Source organism: Ahaetulla prasina, chromosome 5 (assembly GCF_028640845.1).
Source record: "Ahaetulla prasina isolate Xishuangbanna chromosome 5, ASM2864084v1, whole genome shotgun sequence".
Lineage (NCBI taxonomy): Eukaryota > Metazoa > Chordata > Lepidosauria > Squamata > Colubridae > Ahaetulla > Ahaetulla prasina.
In genome coordinates this window covers 135,902,601-135,923,383 of record NC_080543.1, presented here as the reverse complement: position 1 = coordinate 135,923,383, position 20,783 = coordinate 135,902,601, and the positions used below count along the sequence as shown (strand labels likewise).

The 20,783-nt window shown below is 43.3% G+C and overlaps 1 protein-coding gene across 2 annotated transcripts in view; it reads right to left on the bottom strand.

Annotated features, from left to right (window-relative positions):
• The window catches only part of LOC131199114 (N-alpha-acetyltransferase 16, NatA auxiliary subunit-like), a 39,321-nt gene extending 19,316 nt beyond the window's left edge, over positions 1-20,005 (bottom strand). For both annotated transcript variants that reach the window (XM_058184499.1, XM_058184498.1), the window contains exons 1-2: positions 19,848-20,005; positions 2,580-2,664 (exon numbers count right to left, since the gene is read on the bottom strand). In XM_058184499.1, the coding sequence (XP_058040482.1) occupies positions 2,580-2,664; positions 19,848-19,901 (139 nt within the window). In that variant the 5' untranslated portion in view covers positions 19,902-20,005. The remainder of the gene's footprint in view (positions 1-2,579; positions 2,665-19,847) is intronic.
• Positions 20,006-20,783: the final 778 nt, after the last annotated feature.

Genomic DNA, 20,783 nt, shown 5'->3' with positions numbered 1-20,783 from the left:
TCCAAGAAGTTTCTTCAGCTCTGACTGGATGGTGGGGAAGGGAAGGATTGATATTCCTTGCAGACAGCTGGTCATTTGCATCCTTTTAGAGGGTCCTTGAGGCCACTTGGAGGTTCATCTGTGTCCTCAGGGTCACCTGAGTGGTGCAAACGGTTCCTGTAGTCTGCAATTTTTCTCCCTGGAAATCCATTCCTACTCCCAAACCATTCCAAGGGTGTCCATCCCAAATGTTCATGAACTCGGACAGTTCATCCAGCCAGAGCTGAAGAAGCTTCTTGGATGAGAAGCGAAACGTCTTCAAAAGAAAAAATAACAAGAAAGTCCAGTTGCCTCCTGAAAAAGCACCTTTGGGACAACCATGACCTGGATGATGGAGAATCTCTACGGACTTTGAGCTATACAATTTGGGATGAACGCTCTTGGAATGGTGTGGGTGTAGGAATGGATTTCCAGGGAGAAAAATTGCAGACTACAGGAACCCTTCGCACTACTCAGGTGACCCTGAGGACATAGATAAACCTCCAAGTGGCCTCAAGGACCCTCTAAAAGGATGCAAATGACCAACTGTCTGCAAGGAACATTAATCCTTCCATTCCCCATCATCCTGTCAGAACTGAAGAAGCTTCTTGGATGAGAAGCGAAACGTCTTCAAAGAAAAGCAAGTAAGTCCAGTTGCCTCCTGAAAAAAAAGCACCTTTGGGATGAAGCGCTAGGTTTTGTCTTGGTTAAAAATGGAGATCTTGCTATAGATGCTCTCAGTTTCTGCTTTGTGACTATCAGGCCCTCTGGCTCCAGGTCACCGTAAGATTCTTCCCTTGGATCTCAAGATTCCTCTGATCCCTTCAAGGGGATTATCAAAGCCGGGAGATCTCTGAAGGATAGCGTGTTGGTCTTTCTCCTCAATATGGGAGAAGAACAGCCACCACTGCTTCACGTATAGGACAACTGTGGATTTTAATTCTTTTCTGTTATGATCAGCTACTTCCGCTTCAAAACTTATCCCAAGTCATGGACTCTTTTTTTAAGATACACATATCAGCAGAAAGAGATGATATAGTGCAGGGGACCCCAACCTTGGCCAACTTTAAGCCTGGAGGACTTCAACTCCCAGAATTGAAGTCTATTCTGGGAGTTGAAATCCTCCAGGCTTAAAGTTGGCCAAGGTTGTGGACCCCTGATATAGTGGACAATCTTAATTCAAACAGCCAAGGAAAACTCCTATTTGAACACTATAAAAATATTAACACAAAGAAAGAGATTTTTTTTAAAGTGAACTTTTAAAGGTAAGGTTAAAACCCAGGTTGAAAATACACAGAGACAATGGTTTCACAAAAGTAAATATTTTTTAGCGGTCCTATTCTCCATTTTGGAGATTTTTTTACCTTTTTCTAAAATTAAAAAAAAAAGAGGGATTAGACCACTGGAAAATATGAGATATTATGCAGGTTAAGCAGGATTAAAATTGCTCTGTGACCTCATTCTGCCAGATGTGGTTGATGTTTTCTTCAGAAAAGTCACATTCAAAATCAGTTACCTTAGGTTTGAGAATGGAAAGGTCTGTTGATGGTGTTTTCAGTTGTATTTTAAAGTTCTGATTTAGGATTCTAAACTGTTTCTTACAAATATGAATGCTTCATCTACAGTAGTGGCCAAAATTGTGGAAACTGTTTGGGAAAAGTGTATTTTTGAGGTTTGATGGTTAATAACACTACTTTTTTTTGGAGTTTCAAGATAATCCTATTCCCCTGCTGGAATGGCCTGGGAATAGCCTAGACCTTCACCCAACTGAAAATCTATGGAGCCGTCTAAAAAAACTGGTTAGTCAGAAGCGACCCAGCAATAAAACCCAGTTAATAGAAGCCATCATTCAACCTTGGTTTCACATGATAACAGCTGCAGAACTAAAAGACTTGGTTCACTCCATGGGAAGACATTGTAAGGCCGTAAGTCATGCTAAAGGTTATTCAACAAAGTATTAACTGACATGGGGATCATTTTTGTATATCTCCTTTTGTCTATGATGATCATTTTTGTATATGTCCTTTTTTCTATTTTATTTATTTATTTATTTATTTATTTATTTATTTATTTATTCGTATTTTTATACCGCCCTATCTCCCTAGGGACTCAGGGCAGTTCTATGGTGATCATTTTTGTATAGCTCATCTTTCTACATGTTTCACTTTTATCCTTTATACTGTAACTGCTATTCTAATAGCAAACCAGTCATAAAAGTTATTGCAATACATTCTTGATTAAATTATCTTTCCCTTGATATATAATTTTATGGTACTACTCAAAAAAAAAATGGTGTTATTAGCTAGTTTTAGAAAATACACTTTCCCCAAAAAGCTTCCACAATTTTGGCCACTACTGTATTTGGTCACTAGATATATAACATCTTATCTCCCAACTCTCAATGCATCAACGTAATTAACACAAGCTTTGTGTCGTTACAACAATGGTGAGTTCGCATCCATAAACTATTTGTAAGGCGACTGCCTTTGAACAGCTCTTAGTAAACAAAACACCACTACATCATTTTAAGGAAATAAATTTAACCAACATTTCAAACATACCTCCATGTTCAGCAAATTTTGGATTGGAGAGAATCATCTTACAAAATTTGAGTCCATTTTTGTACTGTTTTTGTTCATAACATTTCTAAGGGGGAAAAAAAAACACAGAATGACAAGGAATTAGGAGACCCCAAATCAGCAACAAGTACTGCACACACATACAATATATGAACATATGAACTTGAACTGACTAAATTAATGTCTGGCACAAAGAATAAGGGCCACTAGTGAAAATTAATTCAAAGCTAAACACAAGAATCTGGTCAACTCAAGTTCAACACTAAAGTGGCGCCGGATAAGAATTCAAGGGAATTCAGGAGGAATTGGAATTGGAACATTTGTGGCAATGTAAAGATTCTACGCTAATGGTGCATTTAACGCCACCCCCAGTTCTGACTGCTCTTTTCCTACAGACAGTAACCATTTCAAAACGCAACAAACTAGGATGGAAGGACTATTCCAAAATATTGTATATTTCTGAGATACTTTAGAAGATATTCCCTATTTATAAGACCCACTAGTAAAACGAAGAAAAAGAAAGATTAGCGTATTAGTCATTATCAAACTGGAAAGCTACAGGAACTGACGGAAAACTCACAGAAATATGACAAGCAACAGAAGGCGAACCGGCCAAAGTTCTAATCAAACTATACAGAGAGATCTGGGATTACAACAATTCATTTAGTGAACGTTTGAAGTTACAACAGCACTGACTCATGACCGCTTTTCACATTTATGACCATGGTTACATGGTTTACAATCGGATGCTTGACAAGTGGCTCATATTTATGACGGTTGGAACGCCCCCGGGTCACGTGATTCCCCTTTTGCGACCTTCTGACAAGCAAAGTCAATGGAGAAGCCGGATCCACTGAACAACAAGAGCTCAAAGGGACCTTGGAGGTCTTCTAGTCCAACCCACTGCTGAAATAGGACAACTGCAGCGATTCACTTAACAATTGTGGCAAAAATGGTCGTAGAACGAGGGTTAAACTCACTTAACAAATTTCTCACTTAGCAACCAAAATGGGGGGGGGTCAATTGCAGTCATAAGTCGAGGACTACCTGTATTATGATTAACGTGCCATCAGCCACGAACAGGACTGAGGTGAGAAATTAGTCATCTCAGGATAGCGCTCTTAGTACATCAGCCTTGGAGAGAGTTACAACAGTTCAAAAGGTGCCACTGTGTCACAGCAGCGAAAGGACAACTAGGATCACAAGCCTAAAATCCTTGAGAAATGTTGTATGTCCTTGAAAATTCTCAATCATCCAAGAAAGGGTGCAAAACTTACTTAACAATTATTTCATTTAGCAACAGAAATTTGGGGATCAATTGTTCTCATGCTCCAGCATATAACCTTTATATACTGTTGTTGCTCTCTAGCGCTATCTAGTGACCAGAGGGACAAATATGCCTCAACATACAATCTTTATATACTGTTGTTGCTCTCTAGCCCCATCTAGTGGCGGGAGGGACAAATATGCCCCAACATACAATCTTTATATACTGTTGTTGCTCTCTAGCCCCATCTAGTGACCAGAGGGACAAATATGCCTCAAAATATGATCTTTATATACTGTAGTTTCTCGCTAGCTCCATCTAGTGGCCGGAGAGTCAAGATATCAACTATATTGTTTGAAGCTGACCCAACACATTTTACACACCAGCCCGCACTCTCAAACCAGGTTCACGCTGGGAAGCCAGACTTCCATTTCCTTTAGCATTTGGAGAAGGCAGAAGCACAAAAAAGAATCCATCTTAATCTGTGGCACATGGTCATCCAAGGACAAACCCACATCCCACACAGAGCATCGCTGGCGAAATTTAAATTGCTTGTATTTATTGATTGTTATGTTCAGCAGCAACTCAATACTTGTTGTGTCTCGTCCGATCTCACCTCAGCCGGGGTCTTCTTATCTGCTTCCAAACACGGAGGAATGTCCTAGTATGCCTCCCGGCCCAAGCCCTGGCTCCATGCCCAGACAGGCTGAAGAGGAAGAAATACCTCACGCCCCCAGCTCTGGCTCCATGCCCAGGCAAACGGAGCAACTAGACCCCTCCCCCTCCTCCACAGCATGTGAGCCTGAGGGAGGTCAATTACCAACAGCTGCCGACTGGAGTGACCCTCGCGTCAGAAGACTTGATAGGCGGAGGCAACAGAAGGAAGGGAGGGGCAGGCCTGGATAAGTGCTGAGTCATGGAGCCACACCCCATGGCCTATATAAAGGATCTCCTTTCTGGCATTCTCTGAGTCAGGCAAAGTCTAAACATAACTTGCTGAAGTCACTTTCTGGTCTCCTGCCTGCCCTGAGGACTTTGCTAGGACTTTGGCAGAGCTGCAGAGGCAAGCCTGATTTGGATTCTCCTGACCCGGCCGTCAGCGGAGGAGTGGGACACGACAATACTGTCTATCTTGTATTTGGTTCTCACTGTATGTATCCCCGTTTTCCCCAGTTTCATCATATCCTGTTCTCCCAATAAAGCATTCAGATCTACACACACAGTCCATTTTATTGGAGGATAGGTGGGTTTAGCCGCATGGCGAGCTGCACACAGACTAAAGTATCATGAGGATAGAACAATTGTGATCTCCGGAAATATGGCATAGTGGCTAACATATTAGGTCAACTGAAATTCCCCAAAAGGAGACTTAATGGAGCGTGCAAACTATTAATTCAATATCTTTAATTTTGCATAAAAGCGAAATGACGCGGAGGATTAAGAGGCCGGGATGGAAAGAGATGCCAGATGTTCAAACTGGCTTTAGAGAAGGCCAAGGGATATGAGATTTATTACTAATGCCTGCTGGAAAACGCAGAAGGCCAAAGACTGACAAAAATAAGTCAATATGTATTTTATTGATTAGAGAAAGGCATTTGACTGGGTCGATTGTCTCAGCTGGTGGGATGTGCTTAAAAAAAATGGGAAATCTAGAATATCACATTGATCTTATGCAAAATCTACACACAGGGCAGGAAGTCACCGTACAAATAGAATATGGAGAAACAGACTGACTCCAGGTTGGCAAAAGTAAGAGATGAGGCTGTATATCCTCTCCTTAGTTATTCAACTTACATGCTAAATATATCTTAAATTGGAATGGTAAAAGATGAGCATGGCTATAAATCTGGAGAAACATCAATAATCTGCACTAGGAAGATGATACTGTTCTGATGGCTGAAGATACAAAGGAGCTGCAAGGTTTTTTTTAAAAAAAGGTCAAGAACACAATGAAAAAATGGAATTAAAATTAAACGTAAAGACAACACTACACATAGTCCTCACTTACTGACCATTCATTCAGCAACCCTTCAACAATAACTTTACAGTGCATTTACAACCACTGCAGCATCCCTCAATCGTATGGTCGCCGTTACAGTACATTTTATCTTGTTCTTGGCCAGTGGTTTCCCCCCACTTCCCTCAGCAAAGAGATTGGAGAGAAAGGGATTGCAAGAGAGTAAGCTTCTTAATTCTTCTTCACATTCAGAGCAGAAGAGTGAACATCTTACTGTCTTGAAATCATTTCCAATCATTTCATTTCCAATTTCTCCACTTAGGAAGATAAGACTCAGTGGCAAAGGATACTTCCAACTTACAGGAGAAGGTCACAGAGTAAATTTATCTACGAATCCAAACCAAGTTAATAACATACAATCAATCGACAATAGACATGTTTGTCAGTGCTGAATCCTGCAATTAAGAAATGTGTAAGATGGCTGGACCCAAAACACCAATGAAAGAAACACCATAGTATATTGCCTTGAGTTTTTTTTTTTAATTAATTAGTCTAGTACAGGGTGCCCAACCCCGGGGTCACAGCCCGGTACTGGGGTGAGACACGTTTGGAACCAGACCATGCAAGCAGTGCAGAGGTGGGTTTCAGCAGGTTCTGACCAGTTCTGGAGAACCGGTAGCGGAAATTTTGAGTAGTTCGGAGAACCGGTAGTAAAAATTCTGACTGGCCTCATCCCCATCTATTCTCTGCCTCCCGAGTCCAAGATGATTGGGAGGGAATGGGGATTTTGCAATAACCTTCCCCTGGATTAGGGAGAGAATGGAGATTTTACAGTATCCTTCCCCTGCCACGCCCAAGCCACGCCCACAAGCCATGCCACGCCCACCAAGCCACGCCCACAGAACTGGTAGTAAAAAAATTTGAAACCCACCACTGAAGCGGTGGGCAAATGTGTTTGTGAGCGAAGCTCGACTGTGCAAATGGCGTGCGTTCACATCCATCCCTTGCCCTCTGTGCGGAACTATCCCCTCTTGTTGGAGTAAACTTAAGGATAATCGAATCAATAAATGTCTATTCACGTTTGAAAAAGTAAAAGTGAAAAACTATAAGTGGCAAAAAAATATGCTAGAAATTCTGGCTAATCCTCTACATTTACACCACGGGTGAAATGTAAAATTTGTTACGACCGGTTCTGAGGACGTGGCTTCGTGGTGGTGAGGTAATGTGACTGGGTGGGCATGGCCAACTTTTTTTTTTTTACTTTTAAAAGCATTTTTTCTACAACCTCTTAATCGTCAGAACCCTTTAAAAGCATTTTTTCTACAACCTCTTAATCTTCAGAACCCTTTAAAAGCATTTTTTCTACAACCTCTTAATCTTCAGAACCCTTTAAAAGCATTTTTTCTACAACCTCTTAATCGTCAGAACCCTTTAAAAGCATTTTTTCCATAACCTCTTAATCGTCAGAATCCTTTAAAAGCATTTTTTTCTATAACCTCTTAATCGTCAGAATCCTTTAAAAGCATTTTTTCTACAACCTAATCGTCAGAACCCTTTAAAAGCATTTTTTCTACAACCTCTTAATCGTCAGAACCCTTTAAAAGCATTTTTTCTATAACCTCTTAATCGTCAGAATCCTTTAAAAGCATTTTTTCTACAACCTCTTAATCGTCAGAACCCTTTAAAAGCATTTTTTCTACAACCTCTTCAGCCGAAGAGGTTGTAGAAAAAAATGCTTTTAAAAGGCTCCTCTGGCTATCCCAGCTGAGCCACGCGATCATCAGAGGCTTTTTTTTTTTACTTTTAAAAACATTTTTTCTATAACCTCTTAATCGTCAGAACCCTTTAAAAGCATTTTTTTTCTATAACCTCTTAATCGTCAGAACCCTTTAAAAGCATTTTTTCTACAACCTCTTAATCATCAGAACCCTTTAAAAGCATTTTTTCTACAACCTCTTAATCTTCAGAACCCTTTAAAAGCATTTTTCCATAACCTCTTAATCGTCAGAATCCTTTAAAAGCATTTTTCTATAACCTCTTAATCGTCAGAATCCTTTAAAAGCATTTTTCTACAACCTAATCGTCAGAACCCTTTAAAAGCATTTTTCTACAACCTCTTAATCGTCAGAACCCTTTAAAAGCATTTTTTCTATAACCTCTTAATCGTCAGAATCCTTTAAAAGCATTTTTTCTACAACCTCTTAATCGTCAGGACCCTTTAAAAGCATTTTTCCATAACCTCTTAATCGTCAGAACCCTTTAAAAGCATTTTTCTACAACCTAATCGTCAGAACCCTTTAAAAGCATTTTTCTACAACCTCTTAATCTTCAGAACCCTTTAAAAGCATTTTTCTACAACCTAATCGTCAGAACCCTTTAAAAGCATTTTTTCTATAACCTCTTAATCTTCAGAACCCTTTAAAAACATTTTTTTGGCCGAAGAAAAAATGCTTTTAAAAGTAAAAAAAAAAACCCTCTGATGATTGCACGGCTCAGCTGGGCATGCGGGGCGAAGGGGGGAGGCCAGGGATTTTTGCTACCGGTTCTCCGAACCATCTGCTGCCATCGCTACCGGATCGGGTGATCCGGTCTGAACCGGGAGCATTTCACCCCTGATTTACACTGATTGTAAAGAAACCACAGCGACCCAGACTACAGGTAACATTAAAGTTTGTGCTAAAAGAAGAGTTAAATTCACCCTTAGTAAAATGTTTGTCATTAATAGCTAGTGAAACTAACAAAAGCTATCGCTTTGGGTGCGTGAAAATTTAAAACGGTAGGTAAGGAACGTGATCGAAGTAGCAGCCAGTGGTACTGCAAACTTTGCTGTCTTCTAGAAAAAGTAATCTCTTAGCTGTTCTAAAATTAGGGATTTATTTTTAGCAGAGTAGCGTGTTAGAGCGACTTGCTAAGAGGCATTCCTAAACCCCGTTGCAAGCAAGAAATAGCAGGAACGAGATTCACCTGCATTTTCCGCTAAATAAGTCCAGCATTGCTAGACGAAGAAAAGGAAAAAAACACACATACAGGTAGCCCTTGACTTACAACAGTTTGTTTAGTGACTGTCCGAACTCACAACGGCACTGAAAAAAGTACCGTATGACCGCACAATTATGACTGTTGCGGCATCCCCCTGGTCACGTGTTCAAAATTCAGAGACACTTGGCAACTAACTCATACTTATGACGGTTGCTGTGTCCCGGGCTGATGTGATCAAGTTTTGCGACCTTTGATAGGCAAAGTCAGTGGGGAAAGTCGCCCATCCAGATTTCATGCCAAAGGCGGGACTAGAACTCACAGTCTCCTGGTGATTGGTCTAAAACTATGCAACCAGATTTCATGCCTAAGGCGGGACTAGAACTCAGTCTGGTGATTGGTCTAAAGCCACCCAGCCAGATTTCATGTCTAAAGCAACACTAGAACTCACAGTCTCCTGGTGAGTGGCCCAAAGTCACCAGCCAGATTTCATGTCTAAAGCAAGACTAGAATTCACAGTCTCCTGGTGAGTGGCCCGAAGTCACCCAGCCAGATTTCATGTCTAAAGCAACACTAGAACTCACAGTCTCGTGGTGATTTGCCCAAAGTAGCAAGCCAGATTTCATGTCTAAAGCAAGACTAGAATTCACAGTCTCCTGGTAAGTGGCCCAAAGTCACCCCCCACAGATTTCATGCCTAAAATGGGACTAGAACTCACAGTCTCCTGGTGATTGGGCCAAAACCACCCAGCCAGATTTCATGTCTAAAGCAAGACTAGAATTCACAGTCTCCTGGTGAGTGGCCCAAAGTCACCCAGCCAGATTTTATATATAAAGCAACACTAGAACTCACAGTCTCCTGGTGAGTGGCCCGAAGTCACCCAGCCAGATTTCATGTCTAAAGCAAGACTAGAATTCACAGTCTCCTGGTAAGTGGCCCAAAGTCACCAGCCAGATTTCATGTCTAAAGCAACACTAGAATTCACAGTCTCCTGGTGAGTGGCCCAAAGTCACCAGCCAGATTTCATGTCTAAAGCAAGACTAGAATTCACAGTCTCCTGGTAAGTGGCCCGAAGTCACCCCCCACAGATTTCATGCCTAAGGTGGGACTAGAACTCACAGTCTTGTGGTGATTGGCCCAAAGTAACAAGCCAGATTTCATGTCTAAAGCAACACTAGAACTCACAGTCTCCTGGTGATTGGCCCAAAGTCACCAGCCAGATTTCATGTCTAAAGCAAGACATTCACAGTCTCCTGGTGATTGGGCCAAAACCACCCAGCCAGATTTCATGTCTAAAGCAAGACTAGAATTCACAGTCTCCTGGTGAGTGGCCCAAAGTCACCCCCCACAGATTTCATGCCTAAGGTGGGACTAGAACTCACAGTCTCCTGGTGATTGGGCCAAAACCACCCAGCCAGATTTCATGTCTAAAGCAAGACTAGAATTCACAGTCTCCTGGTGAGTGGCCCGAAGTCACCCCCCACAGATTTCATGCCTAAGGTGGGACTAGAACTCACAGTCTCCTGGTGATTGGCCCGAAGTCACCCAGCCAGATTTTTATGGCTAAGATGGGTCTAGAATTCACAATCTCCTGGCTTCTAGCCTAGTACCTTAACCTCTAGACCAAACTGTTTCACATCATAAGAGAAAAATACATATGAAGAAAGTGCGTGTTGGTTGCAATTGCTTTCATAGCCATTTTACAAAAATCGCAATTATTGAACTATTTAATAATACAAGAGAAACGTGGCTGCATTCCAAGCGGTGAGAACATTCAGAACAATGTTTTTTACATTTAATTCTTATTAGCTGTTATTTGCAGCCAAGAGTGCTAGTATAAAGCCATTTAGATGTCAAATCCTGTACTTCACGCTGATATGATCTAAAACAGAAGATCAAATGATATATTCATGATTTTCAAGGCAAATAACAAATTAAAGAAATATACATTTTTTGCATCATCTGTATTTACGTAGTATATAATTATATTTAAAAAACATGTTAAAAATGAATTCATATCCTATCTCTGCTGTCAATTTAATGAATTGCTTATGACTTGCAAAATAAATGAATCATATTAGGAAATATAATTTCATGTGACATCTATTTATGTAATGGCAGGTCCACACACTGTATGATTTTTTTCCCCAATAAATCACAAATAAATCATCAAAAATGATCAAACTACACTATGGTTTAGTTAAATAATGAACCTAGCTAGCATATCTAACAATGAGGAATATATACAGGTGGTATTTCTAGTTTAGATCATGAGTGTATATCTCATCATGGTTTGTTAAATAAGCCCCAATGGCTACATTCATGCATCACATGAAGTTAGAAACTCATTGTTTAGATTCCCATAATGTGCTAAATAAAAAATAGAGTAGAGTAGAGTAGGGTAGGGTAGAGTAGAGTAGAGTGGAGTAGAATAGAATAGAGAAGAGTAGAGTACAGTAGAGTAGAGAGTAGAGTAGAGTAGAGTAGAGTAGCGTAGAGTAGAGTAGAATAGAGTCGAGAAGAGTAGAGAGAAGAGTAGGGTAGGGTAGGGTAGGGTAGAGTAGAGTAGAATAGAATAGAATAGAATAGAGAAGAGTACAGTAGAGTAGAGAGTAGAGTAGAGTAGAGTAGAGTAGAGTAGAGTAGAGTAGAATAGAGTCGAGAAGAGAAGAGAGTAGAGAGTAGAGTAGGGTAGGGTAGGGTAGGGTAGAGTAGAGTAGAGTAGAATAGAGAAGAGTAGAGTACAGTGGAGTAGAGTAGGGTAGGGTAGGGTAGAGTAGAGTGAGTAGAGTAGGGTAGGGTAGAGTAGAGTAGAATAGAGTAGAGTAGAGAGAGTAGAGTAGGGTGGGGTGGGGTAGAATAGAATAGAGAAGAGTACAGTAGAGTAGAGAGTAGAGTAGAGTAGAGTAGAGTAGAGTAGAGTAGAGTAGAGTAGAATAGAATCGAGTCGAGAAGAGAAGAGAAGAGTAACATAACATAACGTCAGAGTTGGAAGGGACCTTGGAGGCCTTCTAGTCCAACCCCCTGCCCAGGCAGGAAACCCTACACCATCTCAGTCAGATGGTTATCCAACATCCAACAGTAGAGAGTAGAGAGTAGAGAGTAGAGAGTAGAGTAGAGTAGAGTAGAGTAGAGTAGAGTAGAGTAGAATAGAATAGAATAGAATATTGGAATGAATAAATAGAACATTGGAAAGAATAGAACAGAATAGAGTAGAGTAGAGTAGAGTAGAGTAGAGTAGAATAGAATAAATAGAATGACTTTATTGTCATTTTGAATGTACACTAATCAGCATACATTAAAATGAAATTTCACTGCATACACTTTCAAAGAGTTATCACCTCCAATATGCACTACATGAATATGACAAAATAAATAAAAAGAAAATTATGTATATAATATTATGTATATAATATAATGGGCTAGCATTATCTACAAGGCTTATATCTATCCCAGTCAATTTCTACCATTAAGAATGAGAACTCACTATTGCAGAAAATGCATACTATTAAACCATAATGTTCTTTATTTTTCCATTTATTTATTTGAATCCAGCTATCGTGCCTTATGCAGCAATCTTATCATTTTAAAAATTCTGGCTCAGCAATGTACCTGGCCCAGGTATTAAGTGAAAATGAGCACAAAGATGGTTAAGTTATCTTGCAGGTTTCAAGTGTGTATTATTTTATAACCGCTCCGATTTTTCACAAGCTAGTTTTCATTTCTAGAAAGATGCTTTTTAACATGTTAGTAACATGATGAATGGGTGTTATCATTCATGGCTATCAACCAACCAACCAAAGACACCCCATTCAGGGTATATATATCTTCCAAAAACACAGCAGGAATTGTGAGAGCAAGGGAGTGAACTCCGATCAGCAATCGTAACTCAGAACATGTTTAAAGCACAAAGCAGTTTAGGATATAATAATTATTAACCAGAATTCAGTCCCCACAATAGCAGCTCCTAGTTTAAAAGAATTCAACCCGTTTCACATGAATAATGATGTGAATATTTGCAAAAAGTCCGCAGGCAGTTATGCCTCTGCAATTTGTTGGCTAAGCAAGAAGATATGTTTTCTAAAGTCCAATTGGTTTTTTTTCCCAAGCTATGGAGAATTTAATGTGAAGTTCATTATGTTTTGTTACATTTTGCCTTGGAAAGTTTTACTCAGACAATGATAGCGAGGTAGTTTTCATAATGGAATACATTATTGTGCTGAACAAGCATGTCGGTCTTTCTGTCTGTCTATATCTATCCGTCTATATCAGGGGTCTGCAACCTTAAACACTCCAAGAGCCATTTGGACCCGTTTCCCACAGAAAACACCGGGAGCCACAAAACCCTTCCCGTGCCTGACTGTTTCTTGAGCGCATACCACAAAACTCGCATATGTGGTTGCATTAAACGTTCTGTTTTCTTCTCAAACTTTTCTTTTCTTGGATTTATCCATGGTTGGCCTACCAGGGGTTGAAAAGCTCAGTAAATTGCGCGCCGGCTGGTGTTGCATATTGGCGGTTGTGACGCATACTTTGAGTGACAGGGAGCCGCAGCAGAGGGGTGAAAGAGCCACATGCGGCTCCAGAGCCGCCAGTTGCTGACACTTGGTCTATATCTACCTACCTACCTACCTACCTACCTACCTACCTACCTACCTATCTATCTCTATTTATCTATCTCTATCTATCTCTATCTATCTATCTATCTATCTATCTATCTATCTATCTCTATTTATCTAGATCTATCTATCTATCTATCTATCTATCTATCTATCTATCTATCTATCTATCTACCTACCTACCTACCTACCTACCTATCTCTATTTATCTAGATCTATCTATCTATCTATCTATCTATCTATCTATCTATCTATCTATCTATCTATCTATCTCTATTTATCTATCTCTATCTATCTATCTCTATCTATCTATCTCTATTTATCTAGATCTATCTATCTATCTATCTATCTATCTATCTACCTATCTATCTATCTATCTATCTACCTACCTACCTACCTACCTACCTACCTACCTACCTACCTATCTCTATTTATCTAGATCTATCTATCTATCTATCTATCTATCTATCTATCTATCTATCTATCTCTATTTATCTATCTCTATCTATCTATCTATCTCTATCTATCTATCTCTATTTATCTAGATCGATCTATCTATCTATCTATCTATCTATCTATCTATCTATCTATCTATCTATCTATCGTTTATCTACAGTATCTCTGTTAGGGGTGAAATGCTCCCGGTTCTGACTGGATCTGGAAATCTGGTAGCGACCATGGCCGGTGGTTCGGCGATCTGGTAGCGATGGCGGAGCAAAACTCCGCCCACCTGCCCGGGTGTCATTACTTCCTGGTTTTAACCAGGAAATAATGTGTTTTTTACCTTCTGCGCATGCGCAGGTTTTTTGCATGTGCAAAAGGTCTGCGTGCGCATGTGACGCATGTGCGTGTGTGAGCAAAGCAAGCCCGCATGCACAGCGTGTGCACTTCCGAACCGGTAAGGAAGGTAAGTAGATTTCACCCGATATCTGTACCTGTATATATATCCATCCATCCATCCATCCATCCATCCATCCATCCATCATCTATCTACAGTATTCTATATCCCACCCAACTGAATAAAACAAGATCACGTGAACTCAGGACACTGCAACCGTCGTAAGTACATGCCAGTTGCCAAGCCTCTGAATTTTGATCATGTGACTGTGGGGATGCCGCAAAGGTGGTGTGAAAACTAGTCGGAGCCATTGTAACTTCGAAGTCACTAAATGAACTGTTGTAAGTTGAGGACTACCTGTATTAAAAAAAAGAGATTTTATAGAGCAGGGGTCTCCAACCTTGGTCCCTTTAAGACTTGTGGACTTCAACTCCCAGAGTCCCTCAGCCAACAAAGACCAAGGTTGGAGACCTCTGTTATAGAGTATCATGTCCGAACCCTGTTTATTCAGAGTTATTAGGACTTATTATCTATTCGTTGTCAACTCGTAAAGCAGCGGTTCTCAACCTGTGGGTAGCGATCCCGTTGGGGGTCGAATGACAATTTGCCAGGAGTCACCTAAGACCATCAGAAATATGGGAAGTATACTTGCGAGTCGAAGAATCGCGCTCCAACGGTTGACTCCACAAGCCAGCTGCAGGCTCTTCAAATCGCTAGCCGAATTCGGCTTCAGGCGCGATGAATTAAAAAAGAGAGAAATCTTTGCTCTGATGTCTCCCTCTCAAGCCAGCTGCAATCACTCCCAATCGCTAGCCTCATCTGGCTTCAGGCGCCATAAACTTAATAGGGGAGGAGTCTCCGCTTTAATGCCTCCGTCCTCAAGGCAATCGCAAGCAGTTCAGATCGCTAGCCAATACGGCTTCAGGCGCAATAAATTCAAAACGAAAATAATTTTATGGTTGGGGTCGCCGCATCGTGGGGAATTGTATTAAAGGGGTCGCAGCACTATAAAGGTTGAGAACCACTGTCGTAAAGCATTCCTGAAGTCTGCTGGAGCACAGCTGACCACCTGGGTACCTGCTGACATGTTGCTCCTAATAAATAAGTGGATTTCTTTTGAAAGTTGACTCGAGGCTCCTGAATTAATTAGGGCGGTCGGAACCCTGACATTAGTATTTCTACGACTTATTAGGACACATCATCTATTAATATTTTTACGTCCTTACGTCTTTTTGAAGCTTGTATTCCTGTTCAGAGGAAAATAAAAGTTACAAAAATATGAACAGCGGAAACGAGGCTTTTAATTTAGATTTAAAATTTTACTATCAAAATTTGGTCCTATAAACGTCAGGGCACCACTGTTCTGACCCGGCTCCCCAAACATGACAAACCCTCTGAAATTAACTCAAAAAATTCCTTTATTAGGAGCTCCAGCAGACCCAGCAAAAAATTTCTCTCTCACCGCAGGCTAACAAGACCGTCCGACAGGGAGATGAATAGTTGCCTACCACATCTATTCATCTCCACTCCTTGCCTTTTATCCCCAGAGCTAGGGTGGGGCCTCGCTAGAAGCGGTGGCTCTTCCGTCCCAAGGACCGGCCCATAGATTTCCACTGCTCTCCTTTCCTCTGCCTTCTGCTCATTTGAGCATCAGGCACTTGACCCAACTGTTCCTCCTCTTCCTCATCAGCCACCTCCAGACCTGGGGGCTGTTGACTCTCAATCTGAGGGCTGATGGACAGCCCAGGCTCCACCTCCGTTTCTCTCTCTCTCTCTCTCTCTCTCTCTGCCAGCTCTGTTCCCTCTTGTCCCTTGGAGCTCTCAGTTTGCTTTGATGCTGGCTCTGACTCCCACGTCTCCTCCTCCTCTTCCTCTGATGTGGCTGCTGGAAGGGCCGTCGGCCGACAGGCCACAACAACATTCCCACTGCCTCCAATCTACACATCAATACAGAGAATTCAAAAAACTTTGACAAACGGTCCTCGAGTTACGACGACCGAATTTCCATCCTAAGTTGTGCTGTAAGTCAAGCTGGATCCGATTTGATGACAATTTTTACAGTGGCAGGTAAGCAAATCACACCCTTTTTTGTTGGAAATTGGTAACAAAAAGATTTTAAAAAAAATCATGATCATGTGAGCACAGGATGCTGCAACCCGTCGTAACTCGAGCTGGCTGCGCAGCGACCACACGACATCAGGGCTGGTGTGCCAGCCGTTAAGTGAGAACACACAGCTTGTAAGTCACTTTTTCCAAGGCAGTTGTAACTCTGAAACATCGTTCAACGAAACAGATGTAAGTCAGGGACTACACGTACAGAAGTAAGTCCCTCTAAACCAGTGTTTTCTCCAACTCGGCAACTTGAAGAAGTGCGGATTTCAACTTCCAGAATTCCTCAGCCAACATGGCCAGCACAGTTGGCTGGAGAGGAAGGGGATTCTGGGAGTTGAAGTCCGCACTTCTTCAAGTTGCGTAAGATTGAGAAATCTTGCTCTACACTCCTGAAGCTCACTTCCAGGTTGGTGAACTTCAATTATTTGCAATTAAAAAGAGCAAAAACAAACAAACAAACCAGGTTTTCTGGAGAAGCACATAAACTCTGGAGAAAACTTATCGCGGTGGTAGTATCGCCTTCGTTCCTGAAGGCCACAAAGGCTATTTAGAAGCCATCAGGATGCAACCTACAGACTCTTTGTTTACGTGACCGTCTCTAAGCCATTTCCTCATTTTCGGGTGGACAGTTGACCAACACTTCCCCTCGAAGAGCAAAATCTGGCATTGCAAAATATTTCTGCAAAATCCTTTAAACAAAAACTCATTTGTTCAGGGATTTTTATGACAGTTTTGGCCTCCGTTGTTCAGTGAATAACTGCCGTTGATAAGTTAGTAACTCGGTTGTTAAGTGAATAACTGCCTTGCCCCGTTGACTTTGCTTGACCGAAGGTCACAAAAGGGGGGAAATCACATGACCCCCAGGACGCTGCCACCGTCGTAAGTACATGCCAGTTGCCAAGCTTCCAAATTTTGATCGCTTGACCAATTGTCGTGTGAAAAATAGTCATAGGTAATGAGGGAGTCCTTGGTACTCTCTGAGCTTGGTTATTTTCTTGCAAACCTTTCATCACCCAGCTAGGTAACATCATCAGTGCTCACAGCCTACCATCACTACTAGCACTGATGATGTTAGCTAGTTGGGTAATGAAAGGCCTGCAAGAAAATAACCAAGTTCAGGCCTACCTTGGCCTACAAATATTCTCTTTCATTGGCCCCAAGTCCCTTTTTTTCCAATGCAGTTGCAAATCTCAACGGTCACTAAACGAATGGTCGTAAGTCAAGGACTACTTGTAAACCACATTTGGGTTTTGTTTTGGGGCCTTAGGAGAATAGTGGTCAGTGACTGGATATGGAGAAGGAAAGAATGGAAGGAAAGCGGGACTCAGAGTGTGTTTATCGACAACAGCAAAGTATTTAGAATAGAAAAAAGAGCTGGAAGGGTCCTTGGAGGTCTTCTAGTCCAGCCCCCTGCTCAAGCAGGAGAGCCTATGCCATTTTAGATAAGTGACTTTCTACACTCTTCTTAAAAACCTCCAGTGATGGGTTTAACTTAAGGCCTGACAAACACCTACTCAGTAGGAGGGCTACTCCAAGCAGCTCAGCAAAGCCAAGTCAACATTTCAACCTGCCTCAGTTTCCATTCCTAATGCAGCAGGTAAGGAGAAGTTCAAGGATAGAGAGAAAGAGAAGTGGGGGAGGATGGAGGGAGAAAGAGAGAGAAAGAAGGAGGGAGGGAGGAGGGAGGGAGAAAGAGAGAGAGGATGGATGGATGGATGGAAAAAAAGAGGGAGGGAAGGAGAGAGAAGAGGGAGGAAGACGAGAGAGGGGAAGGGAGAGAAAGTGAGAGAGAGGTTAGGAGAGATGCAGAAAGAGAATGAAAGAGGAAAGGAGAGAGGAAGAGAGAGGAAAGAAGGAGTGAGTGAGAGAAAGGAATGGCGTGAGAGAGAGGAGAGAAGGGAGAGAGGGGGAGGTAGAGAGAAAGAGGGAGGAAGGAGAGAGAGAGGAGGAAGACGAGAGAGGAAGGGAGAGAAAGTGAGAGAGAGGTTAGGAGAGATGCAGAAAGAGAATGAAAGAGGAAAGGAGAGAGGAAGAGAGAGGAGAGAGAGAGGGAAGGAGTGAGTGAGAGAGGAATGGTGCTAGAGAGAGAGAGAGAGAGGAAGAGAGAGGAAGAGAGAGAGAGGGGAGGAAGGAAAGAGAGAAAGCCAGGAGGGAAGGAGAAAGAGAGGGGGAGAAAGAAGAGGTGTGAGAGAAAGAGGAGAAAGGGAAAAGGAGAGAGTGGAGGAAGAGAGAGGAATGGGGGAGAGAGAGGAGGAGGAGTGAGTGAGAGAGGAATGGTGCTAGAGAGAGAGAGAGAGAGAGAGAGACGGAGGAAGGAAAGAGAGAAAGACAGGAGGGAAGGAGAAAGAGGGGAGAAAGAAGAGGTGTGAGAGAAAGAGAGAGAGAGGAAGGAGAAAGAGAGAGAGGAGGGAAGGAGAAAGAGAGAGAGAGGAAGAGAGAAAGCCAGGAGGAAGGAGAAAGAGGGGAGAAAGAAGAGGTGTGAGAGAAAGAGGAGAAAGGGAAAAGGAGAGAGTGGAGGAAAGAGAGAGAGAATGGGGGAGAGAGAGGAGGAGGAGGAGGAGTGAGTGAGAGAGAGGAATGGTGCTAGAGAGAGAGAGAGAGAGAGACGGAGGAAGGAAAGAGAGAAAGACAGGAGGGAAGGAGAGAGAAGAGGAGGAAGGAAAGAGAGAGGAGGAGTGAGAGAGAGAGAGGAGGAAGGAAAAACAGAGAGCGGAGGGAAGGAGAAAGAGAGAGAGAGGAAAAGAGAGAAAAAGAGAGAGAGGAAGAGACAGGAAAGAAGAGAGAGGAGTGAGTGAGTGAGAGGGAGGAAGGAAGGGAAAGAGAGAAAGCCAGGAGGGAAGGAGAAAGAGAGAGGGGGTAAAAGAAAGAAGAGGGTGTGAGAGAAAGAGGGAGGAAGGGAAAAAGGAGAGAGCGGAGGGAAGGAGAAAGAGAGAGCGAGGAAAAGAGAGAGAGGAATGGGGGGAGAGAGAGGGAAGGAGAAAGAAAGAAAGAAAGAAAGAGAGAGAGAGAGAGAGGGAGGCCCTGCCAATGTCTGGACCGTGACTGCCCCCCCCCCAAAGCCCCTCTGCTGAGCCCCTCCTTGCTCCGGCCTTCCGAGGCTGGCAAGGCAGAACGCCCAAAGCCCCCACCGTCTCTCCTCCAAAGGTCCCAGAGCCCCCATTTACCCACCGGGCCGGGCCAAACAGGGGCAGGAAAGAGGCTGGAGGAGAGGGGCAGAGCCTGGGGGACTCCGGGGGTCAGGAGAGGCTGGCGGGGGGCTCCCGCTCTTTGCAAGGACAAAGGCCGCCTCCTTCCCCTTCCCAGGGTGGGGAGAGCAGGCGGAGGGAGCATGCATGGCTGCCGAGGAGGCGCAGCCCCTTCCGGGGGCTTTGGGGTGAGGGGCTCTTTGCAACGGGGACCTTGGGGAGGTCGGGGGGCTTGGAAAGAACGCCCCCCCTCCCTCTCTTCGGGTGGGGGGGGGAGGGGTCCCCGCCTGGCTCACCAAGATCCGCTTGAAAAGGTTGCTCTCCTTGGGCGGCAGCGGCGCGGAAGGCATGCTGGCTTTTCCTCCGGCCCAGGGCTCAGCCAGCCCGGCTAGGCTCGGCTGGGGCTTCGGGGCTCGTGCACGAGACGCCCCCGCCCCGGCCCCCCCCCCCTTTCTCCCTTTCTCCGCGCGCGCGCGCCCGCCCGCCCGGGATTCCCCTCCCCTCCCCGCCCGCGCCCGCGAGCGCCGCCTTGCAAAAGCGAGGCGCCGCCACGCAGACTGTCCGCTTCCCGGAGCCGCTGAAGGGCCCCCCCCCCTTTTTTTTTTTTGCGTTTTTGCAACACAGACACACACACAGATAGACTAGGATCTGGTGGGGGAGAGAGATCATGGGTGGGGGGGGGGAAGTGGGCAGCCTGGTTCAGAGGAATCCCTCCATCAGAAAAGGAGATTTGGAGTTCAGGATCATTGATTGACGTGAAGGGTCCTGGGTGCTCTGGGTGTGAGCTGGGTGGTTTTTTCTTGCAGGCGTTTCATGACCCAACTAGGGAACATCATCAGTGTTAAAAGGGTTCGAGGAGAGGAGAGAGGGAGAGGAGGAGGAGGAGGAGGAGAGGACAGTAGAGTCCTTGGTTGTTTGCTTGCAGACATCTCGTGACCCAACTAGGTAACATCCTCAGTGTTAGAAGGGAGTTGGGTTTGTGGAGCAGAGGAAGAGGAGGATTGTCGGGTCTTTGCTGCGCTCTGAGCTTGGTTTCTTTCTTGCAGGCGTTTCATGACCCAACTAGGTAACATCCTCAGTGTTAGAAGGGAGTGGGGTTTGTGCAGAGGAGGAGGACTGTGGGGTCCTGGGTGCTCGCTAAGCTTGCTCAATTTCCTGTAGATGTTTCATTACCCCACTAGGTAACATCATCAGTGCTAGTAGAGATGGGGGTTTGTGGAGCAGAGGAGGAG